Source organism: Mytilus californianus, unplaced genomic scaffold, assembly GCF_021869535.1.
Source record: "Mytilus californianus isolate M0D057914Y unplaced genomic scaffold, xbMytCali1.0.p SCAF_14, whole genome shotgun sequence".
In the NCBI taxonomy this organism is placed as follows: domain Eukaryota; kingdom Metazoa; phylum Mollusca; class Bivalvia; order Mytilida; family Mytilidae; genus Mytilus; species Mytilus californianus.
The window spans coordinates 27,857,914-27,871,217 of NW_026262626.1; the positions used below are offsets into that span (position 1 = coordinate 27,857,914).

Here is a 13,304-nt window from a genome sequence, read left to right on the forward strand (position 1 = left end):
AACCAAGAGTTCCCCATTAGTGTTACTTCCTTCTTACACTACCGACCAGATTCATTTAATAAACATAACTAGTATCCCACTGATTGATATTGATAGCGGTATTTACTCTTTCTGCGCAAAAAAAGAAGTTTGCTAAAAGAAATAATCCATAAAGCCAATTTGTCTCTGTTGATTGTAATAATTTATCTACTCTTTCAACGACATTGCAACATAATCTTATACCCCCACCAAACTAGGACCACAATCCCTCTACGACCTCAGAAATTATGAAAAATTTTGGATATCGTAGTAAGATCGTGGTGGTCTCGGTAAGGTCGTAGTAAGGACGTGTCAAGGTCTTCATGATCGTGGGGGTCAACGGCCAACTTTGGACATGCTCAAAATGGGGATGGTCGTAGAAGCATCGTATTTGAAGCATGGTTCAATCGGGAAGCCAATGAAATCTTTGCTGCGACCTTACTATGATTTCACTGCGACTATCCCGATTTTACTTCGTCTTAATTACGCTTCTACTACGATATTGATACGATTATATTACGATGAGGAAGACAATAGTACGCTGCTACTACGCGATTGTCGTCCTTAGTACGACGTTACTACGATACTACTACGTCCTAGCCACGATAATTGCACGACTTCATTCTGTTGATACCAAAAAAAAAAAGGAAAAAAAAAAAGCCGGATGCAATAACATCTACCTGTTTTTAATACATTTGGCGGCATGTTTTCTTAGGAAACTGGTGTGTACAATGGGAAAGTCAAGATATTTATAGGGACGACGAGCGCAGTGACAACGTAATAGAAACGTAGTGGAACCGCGGTTCGATCGTAGTAGAGTCGTGGTTCGATCGTAGTAGACTCGTACTGAGATCGTAATGTGATCGGGAAGGTCTAGGTAGAAGCATGCCGAGATTGTGTGTAATGTCTAATTAGACGTAGCAAGAGCGTGACAAGATCGTTAATAGAACGTGTTACTATCATAGCGGAATCGTAGCAGGATCTTATCGGAATCATAGCAAAGTCGTTGCATGAACGTGAAAACTATAAAATATTGAATATTCAAGCTGACCATACCACGATCTTCTTTTTTATACATTGTAGTGGTATCTTCATGGTCTTGGTCTTTTGGGACGGGGGCTTTATCCAACACGATTTTTTTCTATTTTATATAAACGGTCTATTAATAAATCTAAGGCAACTATTTCTGTTTTTGTCTTTACAAATGCATTTTAATAATTAAACGTACATTAGAAAATGTGCCCAAAATGTACTCAGGCGTAAAATCCCGATTTGCACTTTGTACCTTCCATATCAGATTCGTACATTTATTGTCATGAATTCCAGGTTTTAAAAAAAAAGTTAATGTCTTAGGCAAATAGCTATTAGTTTCTGTTTAATATTTATTCATAAGTCATCCAGTCTAGGGTCGATTAACTACCTTACATAACGTACTATAGTCTATACTTTAGTCAACGTTAGTATCTCTAACTCTAAATGCCATTTCTCAGTTTATTACTCTATGGTGTGACGCTGGACTAACTAATTGGAATCCTACTCTTGAACCTGATTTGTTTAAAACTTCTTCATCCTAACAACCTCCGCCACCGCCTCCTCCACCACCGCCGCCGCCACCACCACCACCACCTCCTCCAAATCCTCCTCCACCTCCCCATCCTCTACTACTGCTTGAACCGCTGTTAGAACTCGACGGACCAAATTTCGCAAACAAACCAAATATCACAGACAGACCTATAACTGGACAACATATTAGCAATAGGAGTCTCCATAACGTTAACCATAAACCATAAGAGCATTTTCCGTCTTCTAAAGCTTTTCTGAAAAGAGAATTACATCAAAAATTTGTATTATTATTTTCAAGTTAATATACAAAACAAAATTGCATACAATCAACAAAATGTTCAATCGAAAGATTATCGACATCATAGATATTTAATATGATTTTCAACGCTGTATATGTTTGCAGTAATATATGTGGTATGAGTTATGAGCCTTAGATATTGTCCATTCACAAATCATCAGACACTAATTTTATTTTTCACATAAACAATTACAGTTGTTAGAGAATTTTGCATCATTTCATCATTGAGTTTTAATTTTATTAAAAGGGCATAACAAATATACCTACGGAATCAGACAAAAAATTAAAAGATGACTTTTTTGTTTTGTTTCAAACATATAATATAAAAGCGGAATATAGAAATTATAGTATTTTGCTTTTAGCGTTCAATTTCCTCAAAAATATGCTAAAATACGTGTTTTGAAAGTCAATAATTCAACTCATCTGAATCCGTATTAAAGAAACTTTTAATTTGAACTTTAGTGGAGAAGGTTGTGCATGTGGTCCGTTCATTAAAACAAACGGAATGTCAATATTGAAAAAAGCTTAAGGGAGATACCAGGAATAACCTTTTCGTTGAATGATCCGGCTCACAAAACACCATTCTTATAAGGGTTAAACGATGATATACATAAACAAGCACGTGCTTATCTATTTATTTATATTGATGATTAATTCGGGTTCTGCAGTCTTCAGAGGTCATCTCGATAGATAGTAATTGGCATGTAGTCTTAAACAGGGTTAAATATGCACGAAATGCGGATACATTATAACGAGACCATGCATGTTTAATTGTTACTTTTGGACTTTTGTAATTTGAATATACTTTTTAGCATGTTATAAATCACATATGAGAATTTTGGTCATGAATCTGACAGATAATGCCCCTTTAAACTCTTGAAGTCCATAATAGTCAAAGTAAACATGTTCTAAATTATGATCTTTTCGTAAGAGGTCGGGACATTTTCACACATGGACACGAGTCCAAATTTAAAAGTTGTTATTATGGGGTCTATATCATATACTTTAAACATTTCAATAAATTAAAACTTTATTAAGTATTTCTAGTTTCTTGCAAAGGCATGATGTAACAAAATTTTCCATTTTATAATGAATTTTTCATCGAAGGACGTCTAAAATCAAAATGAATTAAAAGATTCAATATATAAAGATAAGCAAGTGCTTTTCCATAATGACGATTTGTCTACGTCTGTTTTAATTGATTTAAATATTTGTATATCAACGTTTTACCTTTATAAGAATGGTGTTTTGTGGGCCGGATCATTAAACGAAATGGTTATTTCTGATATAACTTTCCGTACTTTGACCTATAATTGTTTACTTTTTACACATCGTGACTTGGATGGAGAGTTGTCTCATTGGCACTCATACCACATCTTCTTATTTCTAGTATGTTTCCGAATTGCAATTTACTAGACTAAGTATCATAGCTTTACTTCCAACCTATAATATTTAATTGTTTTGGTAAAGAATGTTCTTCTTCATATATATATTTTTTGAATATTTCTAGAAAAAAAGTCAAAATATTGTTAGAACCTCAAAGTTAGAAAAGTGCACACATCTATGATACTGTGAATTCACGCAAAGCTCGGAAGTTGTTTTTAAAATGACTGAGGTTGGGGGAAATTTAGAGAAAAATGATTCTTCTTCTTTGACTTAATTATTTATTTTCCAAGCATTTACAAATTGCTGATATCCGAATACGATACATGAATAAGAACCTAAGACAAATTGGGGACAGATAACGTTTTGTTAAATGTTGAAACAATAATGGCTATGGAAATAGTCGAGAGACCCATGCAAAATCTTATAAAGTAAAATTGAGAATGGAAATGGGGAATGTGTCAAAGAGACAACAACCCGACCATTTTATTTTCGATACATATCAGTTCTATAATACATTTTATAACAATTATGCACTTTGAAAAGATATTTAGATATGCTATGTTACTGTTACTTTACTAGAAACTGACTTTTGGACAACATGTTAGGCAGTTTAAATTCACACACATATATATATATATATATTATATACATGTGCTAGTCAAATGCGTTTTGTTAAAATATACTTTTTCACTTTTTTGGTCTTTTGGAAAATGTTGTTTGTGCTGTATTTAGACCCCTCTACCAAGAAATTTGTTTTGCATGCACACGTATAAAAATTGCGGTTTTTATCCAACGCAATCATAGATTTGAACGTTGTTTTCAATTTAGACTTGTTTATATTTTTTCGTTTTGGCTTGTATTATATTTGCCTTTGGGTTCATATGATCCATTCATCCTAGTTCGACTCTTTCAAAATTCAAGAGTCTATCCTAAATTGAGGTAAATTATATGGCCTCAAATACCGTTTCGATTCCTAACATCACTGAAGAGACATTTATTGTCGAAATCAGGATATGGTGTACACATTTTTTGCACCTCATGTTTGCGGTATACCAGCTTTTCTGCAAGTTTATTGTTTTCTGTCTGGTAATAGATTAATAATAAGATCCATTTTGTTACATCTGGTGATCCGTTTATTTGGCAATCGCCAATGGCAGTCATTATTTTTTGTCGGCTGAATATATTACATTCGGTTCAAATTAAATTCATATTAAGGACGAGATATGCGTATATACTCAGGAAGACTAGTCACCATACCCGGTCACATTTTTCTGACCTCGAGTTTACCAGTCTTTTGCTATTATTCGAAGATGTCGCGTGCTAAGCAGAGAAGCAGCAAATACCAATTTTCAATCTTTGGTTTGACTCTGCTGGGAATCAAAACCACGAGACCACCGGGGCGGTTTGTAAACTTCGGAATTACTTTGCACTACACATTTTATACTGGACTTCATATAAACCGTTTTTTTCTCCTGATGTTGTCGTCCCCAAATTGTCTCCTCATATTATTCGTCAAAATCACATTTCAACGTTCTTATAGTTTAACGGCTTTTGTTTTGATCTGTTTCAATAGAAAACAAATATTTGTATTCTCAGTCATTTGATGGGTAATTTGAGAAATATTATCTATATATAGCTGTCTATGCGGTAAAGGCTGTGCTCATTGTTAAAGGCCGTACGGTGACCTACAGTTGTTAATTTCTGTTTCATTTGGTCTCTTGTGGATAATTGTCTCATAGGCAATCATACCACATCTTCTTTTTTTATATTTATCACAGTTTTTAATCCTGTTATAGCTCCTATTGCAATTATCATCAACAAAACCAATAACAACAGGACATTGCATGTTAATTATAGCACTGAAAGCTTACTCCCTTTAAACTATTTCTCCATAAATTATTCAACGAGACCATAGGTTAATGAATATTATTTTGTTATTCTTTGTTTGATATCTAGGTTCATCTACAACATGTATCCATTTTTAGGTTGTCAAATGGGAGAGACTCTGCTAAATTTGCATCTTGTCATAAAGGTATTAACTTGTGGTTTTTCATGATTACCGAATACAGTGCGAACATACATAAAAGAAATAAATCCATACTTGTATTCCTGTACCATGAATTTCAATCCTCCTTCAAAGTCGTCAGATAAAAAATATTCTTCTTTTGCTTTTTTGTATATGCCAGTTATGCACTTTTCATTCAAAACCTTAAACGCAGCTTCACCAGCTGATGTATATATCTACAGAACAGTATGAATCGTCGTCAAGTCATAATATAATATTTGCTAGTAAACAAATTCATTGAGGCAATATGTAACAGAATATCTTAAAATTCTAAAATTTTGCTATATTTGCTATATGCTAAAAAATATCCGCTCTGGTCGTCAAGGGTATGTTTTAGTTGCATTTTAAATATATAAACATAGCTAAATATCTTTTTTTCACATCTGCCAGTGACGTAACTGTTTGTCTTTTACTTTAAAAATGAAGAAGGTCGACAAACTTTGTTATTCTAGAGGTTATTAAAAAAACAAAAACAGATAACAGTAATGACTTTGAAAAGATGCCAAAAACCTTGCTTCTTTTGAACAACGGTATACTACTGTTGCCTTTATTTCTCTCATTGATAGTAAAATGTTCAATAATAAAGTTAGATCCTCTGGAAAGCGTTTATTATAATTTATGAAATTGATGGCAGAAGTCTTCAAATCGAAAGTCTCGTTACATTTCAAACTATCGTTTTGAAAGTAACACGTAACGTGATAGATATGGAAGAGGAACTTCTGTATCTGCTGGTCTTCAAGTCCGGTTGCTGATAAGTATAAAACTAATGAAATGCTTTATTGCCGATAACGCAATCATCTTCAAATGAAGTCAATGTAAGAAATTATAGGCCAGCATGCAGCCTTTAGCAATGATAAAAATTAACCCAAACCGTGTAAGGCTTGTTTTTCCCAACCCATAGGTTGCTGTGTAGTATTTGTTTTTAATTGTTGCTTGTCTTTTTATCGATATGTTTTTTGACTATAGTGTTGCCTGTTTTAAAACAATAAACCATAGGTCCTAGTTATATATGAAATAAGCAAATTTCGATTCAGTAATGTTCAAATGAAGAACATTGTATTAATTAATGATAAACTGTTTAACAAATACAAAATGTTTGTCGAAACAATATTTTTTTTTAACTTTGCTGGATCACGGGAGATTACTCAGATATATACTTCCATAAAGGAATGTTAAGTATTTTTTCTATTTGTTATAAATCAATTTAACTGTTTTCTTTGTCTTTCTATTTGTTAGATTAATTTTTTCATTTTTATTTTAAAATGTTTTGGGGTTAAGTATTCTTTTAATCTACATAAAAATTTCTTGACGTTAAAACAAAATGTAAGCATTTATCACAACCTACAGCATGCTCAGTGACCTATACTTTTGTTCTATTTCGAGAAAAAAAATACACAAGATATAAACCACTTGTTAACAATATACGAAGGAGTGTGACATTGTTTTGTTATAACCCTTATAGTATCTTTAATCAGGATGTTACGTGTCCCTATAATTATTTTAATTGTTTTACTGTTTATGACCTTTAATAATTTACATAAAAAAGAGCGAAAATATGGTATGGATTTTCACATCTTTGAAGGCCATGCAGTAAACAGTTTTTGTTTTGCATTCTCATTTTTTTTTACCGTTAGTCGATTGCTGTCTCAGTGAGGTTGGTAACAATTCTGTTTCTTGTAATAGATGATAGATATATACATCATTCAATCAACTATAATAAAGACCCTCCTTTTTACGTATGTTTATGTTCAAGTTGGTGACTCGGAAAAAAAAAACAAGGATGAATATTTTTTTATTACCTGCCTATCGTACCGAGAAAGAAATATAACAACATTATTTCCACAAGATCCAGTTTCAAAGTTCCACTCATATTTCCTCAGACTTCTTGCAAAAGTCCTTGCTTGACTTGTTTGGTTACTAAAACAAAATATAAATTTAAAATTTACATTTCTGTTGATTTTCAAATTGATCCCGAGCACAAAAAATCAAACAAGGTATAAATTCAGTAAAAAAGTCCCCCGTTTACTACTATGCCAACATATTTCTTGAATTAGATTATACCTGGGTTACCTTTAGAAATCATAAGCTTTCATATATCATTCATTAAAGTACAAATAAAGCTCCATCTTTTGCAACAATCAAACCATTAGGTCATGTGACATTTTTTTGGCTGATCACATGGCCTTGTTAACAAACCCTGTAGATTTGCACCAAATTTCTCTACTGACATCCATTTCTGTTCAACCATGTAGCTAAACAATTAAGTGTATTCAGCACTATGTCGAATAGTTGATGACGACTTACTTTTAGTTTAAATATTGATGGTTTACATGAGACCGATAATTTACATCTGTATTAAATACATGCTATGATGGAGAAGGTTTGGTACCATTAAAACGTTTAATCCCGCTGCAAATGTTTGCACCTGTCCTAAGTCAGGAATCTGATGTACAGTAGTTGTCGTCTGTTTATGTAGTTCATACGTGTTTCTCCTCTCGTTTTCATATAGATTAGACCGTTGGTTTTCCCGTTTGAATGGTTTTACATGTACACTAGTAATTTTTGGGGCCCTTTATAGCTTGCTGTTCGGTGTGGGCCAATGCTCCGTGTTTAAGGCCGTACCTTGACCTATAATGGTTTACTTTTATAAATTGTTACTTGGATGGAGAGTTGTCTCATTGGCACTCATACCACATCTTCCTATATCTATATATGACGCTAGATATATGTATTTTGGGGAAAATCTTGGCTAAAATCTTATAACTTGTAAACAAGAGCTAAAAAAGGAAAATTCTCTGTCATTTTTTAAAGTTTGGCACGGAAAGTATTTCGTTTGCAATAATAATGACATTTCACAGACCTACGTTTTACAAACATTTGAATGATGTTATTAGTTGAAATACTACTTCTTTTATTTTCGTACCTTATGAACCAAAACAGTTGTATTATCATAAACTCCTCTTTGTATAAGGATTAAAAAAATAGTTATTGTATTACAACTTATTGACGTTAGAACAGAACTATCAGTGACGAGAACATATCAACGATATCACAATGTCAGATCGATATTCGGCATCATCAAAATTAAAGTTTAAAAGAAGCCTGTCACCTAGAAGTTTTGTATAAAATTGATAAATGCAAAAACAATATTTCTTATAGTTTTTGGAAAAAGAGCAAAAAATGGCGAAACATTTCACGGGAGGGCAATAACTACAAACCTATAATATATTTGTGATGTGACGTATAAATGTAGTGTTTGGTACTTCCTAAATTTGTCTTTGAGACTATCTTTTTCCCTCAGAAAACGCCAATTTTTGAGAAATATCCGAATTTGGAGACCGTTATCGGTCACTTTCGCGCACAGTCGACGTAGTTCTCAAGATTTTTGTTTGTATTCACACTTCAGTTTCGTATCATGGATGGGGGTACAGTGGTTTGAACCCCCCCTTTTTTGACGATCAATGCATTTGAAAGGGGACATACAATGTATAGTTGAAACCCCCCTTTAAAAAAAGCTGGATCCGCCCCTGCACTTGTCCAATTGTACCTCGATTTCGTGGGCATCTTCTAGTAAAGATAATGGACACTACTAACCACTTACACAATGAAAATAATGGTGAGAAAAGAGTAATAATCTACGACGTACGAGGAAAAACATACCTTGGTACAAAACATCCCCTAAGATATTCTTGTTAGACTCTGATTTTTTATCAATCATAAAGAACACATGAAGAAGGGAGAAATAAAAAAACCAAATAGAACACATTACCCCAAATTCATTCTGTTAACTATTGCTAATGAAATTCTGTATTCGCGCACATTACGGCAAATAGTTTTAGGTGGTTCAACAACAAAAAGCATCTCATCAATTTCATCAGCTGAAATAAACAAAACAAAAATTACGATTGTATTCTATTGCAATTATCTTTTATACATATTTAGATATTTAGATATGTTATGCTTATTTTGAATTCTTAAAAATTGAAAATGACAATAATCAGTTTTACACGTTATTATTAAACGTTTAAAGGTTAAGCATACATTTATCTCAGTGCATATAAATTATGCTATAATTTCAAATTAAAAAATATCAACTAGTCGATTTCTTTAATTTAGTTCGTATAAAAATACAAAGCAAAGAAAAAGAAAATGCATTTAAATGAATTGTTTAAACAATGCTTTTTTTCATCACAATCATGTTGTTGAACATATTGAAGTATTTCCACTTTATGTAATACGCCTACTCTGTGCATGACTTCTACGATTTTAATTCTAGTTATTCCCCTGTTACAATGTATGAAACATATATAAGATGCACTGACATTACATTTGCATGTCATGGGAGTACGTGTTTGAAAAAAAAATATTTAAGAGTTAAAATAAATAAAGTATCATGATGTTTTCTATCGAAATTTTGTCACATACATTGAACGTTACATACATACGCGGACTTATCGCGCGAAAAAAACTATTCGGACTTGACTATATACATATCATGCACACAAAAGGGCTGCAATCTTCTTATAAATAATTCACGTTACTGAACAGTATATTGTTGAAAAGTTTGGTCGTTTTGTGTTTATCAAAATGTCGAAAACATTACACGTGACTTTTGACTGCTGATTACCGAAAACCATTTAATTACAATGAAATAACTGCGTGTTCTTCACACAAAAACTACATCAGATTTATATAGGAGTTTCCTTTTTAATAATTTGCGGTCGTATATTGGTATCACGTCGTCGTCAGCGTTAGCGTCGTCCGAAGACATTTGGTTTCCGGACAATAACTTTAGTATAAGTAAATAGAAATCTATAAAATTTAAACACAAGATTTGAAACCACAACAAGAAGGTTGAGATTGATTTTGGGTGGGGGGGGGGGGGGGGGGGGGGGGGGGGTTATGGTTCCAACAGTTTAGGAATTAGGGGCCAAAAAGGGGCCAAATAAGCATTTTTCTAGTTTCCAGACAATGACAATGAACAGTGTATGGATCACTCTGAAATTATACCACAAGTTTTCATACCACTTGTGCTTTGGGGGATTATGGCTCAAACCGTTTAGGAATTAGGGGTAAAAAAGGAGGGGAACAAGGGTTTCCTTGTTAATGGACAATTACTTAATTATTGGTTTCGGATCTCTATGAACTAGATATTGGACTATTAAGCATTATATATAAGGGATAGCATTCGATTGGTTCATGATATTTTACATAGAAGAAAACAGTATTTTTTTATTTTGATTTTGAGAAAGCTTTGATTCTTTATGTTGGGACTTTTTGCTATAAGTACATGTATTACAATTTTTCATGCTATTAGTATTACAATTTTTCTCATATGCTGAATCGAATTGTGTATTTGGTTGTTGGGCCTATTTTCTAATTTGTCCAAATTTTGATCCTAAGGCTATACAATTGTTTTGTTTGATTTAATAAACATAAAGTTTAATAGATAATAATTACAATGTTATATTTGAATTACCTCCCTTACATTGCTTTTAAATTATGTAAAGTTGTAAGTTAGTTCTAGTATGAACTATTTTTTAGCTGTTTCTAGAAACATCAAATACTGTGATGGAAATATATATAATATAATATAGTGTATATTAAAGGGTTCAGTGGCAATACATTTTCATATTCAGAGTTACTTGTTTTTATTTAGCATTAAGAATTACCTCCCTTAAAATGGTTTTGTTATAAAGAAATGTTGTATTGTCTTGAGGTGATGAGCAGTCAATTTATTTTTAGAAGTTACTTTTAAAAGTTGATGAAGGTATATTAATTTTAGAGATGATTATATATGTAATTTTATATTTTAATACTGTTATAATGTATTTAAATGGGTTTTTATGGTTGCAAACTACATCTGATATTTGAATTGAGATTATGACCATATCTTGAGGGAAAGAATTATTTTTCTTGGAAAAAGGGGGGGGGGGGGGGGTGTTATACAAATAAATTTGGGGGGTGGAATATTTGGAGGGATGGGGTCAATTTTTTAACCTCAAGATTTCAGCAATTCTAAAGAAAATTTCTTCAATCAAACAATTCTTTTTGGGGGGGGTTGTCAATTATTCTTCAAGATTTGTCAATTTTCCTAGGAAAAATTGTGTGTCACAATTGCTTATTCTTTGTATATCGTCTGAAACAGATTTACTAAGTATTGCGCAACAGCACAGTGTTTTGCACAAAAGCAAAAAATTGAATATAAATTCAAATCCTATAACCAATTCTGAGTTCTTTGACTACAGTTATTCTGTGTCAGAAACCTATTATGTGTCAAATATTTAATTACAATCCAAATTCAGACCTGTATCAAGCACGAATATTGTCTCCAATTTTGCCCAAACTGTTCAGGGTTGGATCTTTGCGCTTTGCAAAGCAATTTATTGGAATTAATTTGAAGTTCGGTTGTTTAAATCAATGTTTTTTTATCTCCATTTATGGGAATTGTTTTCGGTCCATTTGTTCGTTCGTTCGTCCGTCTGTCCCGCTTCAGGTTAAAGTTTTTCAGGTTTTAGTTTTTTTTAGGGTTTTGATCCCAATTCACGGTCAACTGAACATAGAAAATGATAGTGCGAGTGGAGCATTCGTGAACTATGGACACATTGTTCATGTATAATTAAATCTTTTGTCTTGCGTACAATGCTGACGGGATATCAGGTCCGATCGAAAAGGTCGTACATTAAAAACTGGCGTCAATACGCGGACTAACAAATAACCTTAAAATTGTACACATATGTCGGTGCCAATTTTCTAGTGGATGAGTTTTAAAATGTCCAGTCTAATGTTAAATAGTTTAGTAGTTTGTGATATATTTTCAAAATTTGCTAGACTTATTAAATATGACCAGTCCAGATACACATATTTTCTTCTAAGTTGATTGTGGTGAACAAATTTTTATTTTTTTATTTTCCTCTCTTCTTAAATGGACCATTCATAATTATATAACTTATGGACTATTTCCAAGATATTTTGTCTTCTCTATGCATTTATCCTTCACATCATAATAATTACCTGCTGTACTGTTTAGTATTTGACAAGGGTCACAAATCCATGAATATCTACAATGTCGTCCACACAGTCCACTTGCAGTATGTGGCCTTGGCATTGTCCTTGCATCATATCCAACAAGACACTCCGGAGAAGCACACGTTGAACAATTAGTTTGTTGAACAAGAAGAACACAAATCAGTAAATGTAAATGTAATGAAACGTATACCACGATTTTTTTCTTATTACAGAAACCTCCAGGGTTTATGTAATTTTGTTTAAATATATCCATTTTAACACTTTGAAAATGATTACTCGCTATTGTCATATTGGATACTTCTGTAGATTTATATACAAAATAGTTCCAACCAGTGCAGTTGTTAATTTTATATATACATTAAGGACTACGTGTATTTTGAAATTTTCAATACACAAATGTGTAAATAACCAAATTTTATTTTCAATACGCAAAAAGTAGTCGTCCTTAAAATCTGTTCCGGGTGATTTGCAATAAATATTTATATCATGTTTAACCATTTTAAACTGTAAACAAACTATGAACTGCAGAAAGTATAAGAAACAGTAAATATACAGTAGTATATAATAGTTTATGTTTTATTTATACAATTTATACAATTACGGGTACATTTGATTTGTGTACGTGTAATTTACATTTTCAAAAAGCAATTCAGATAACTATTTTATAACGCCAAAGGTATTTATCCTTTAAAGATATTTATAATTACATGTATTATCGTTCCGGGTGCGTTTTAGAATGTCAACCATACGTTCCAAATAATTGTACTAAAGTGGAATATCTCTACCAGAATTTCGAATGTTTATATATTAGACGAATCATATTTTTTATTTGCTTTTATTCTTATTTTGCCCTTATAATTATGATTGCAAAAATTAAAAACGAAGAAAAAAGTTGAATAACCAATGACAACAAAATTAAGACAAAAAATAAATACCTATTACACA

General features: G+C 32.3%; 1 protein-coding gene across 7 annotated transcripts in view; it reads right to left on the reverse strand.

The window, feature by feature from the left end:
* The window catches only part of LOC127724693 (uncharacterized), a 119,638-nt gene extending 106,843 nt beyond the window's left edge, over nt 1-12,795 (reverse strand). The window contains exons 1-5 of one of the 7 annotated variants that reach the window (XM_052231760.1): nt 12,345-12,795; nt 9,100-9,208; nt 7,130-7,247; nt 5,367-5,506; nt 4,268-4,826 (exon numbers count right to left, since the gene is read on the reverse strand). In XM_052231760.1, coding sequence (XP_052087720.1) covers nt 4,784-4,826; nt 5,367-5,506; nt 7,130-7,247; nt 9,100-9,208; nt 12,345-12,648 — 714 coding nt within the window. In that variant the 5' untranslated portion in view covers nt 12,649-12,795 and the 3' untranslated portion in view covers nt 4,268-4,783. Of the gene's footprint in view, nt 1-1,661; nt 1,836-4,267; nt 4,827-5,366; nt 5,507-7,129; nt 7,248-9,099; nt 9,209-12,344 lie in introns of those variants that run through there. The other 6 variants (XM_052231757.1, XM_052231762.1, XM_052231754.1 and 3 more) reach the window with 6 other exon arrangements.
* Between the last annotated feature and the right edge of the window lie 509 nt (nt 12,796-13,304).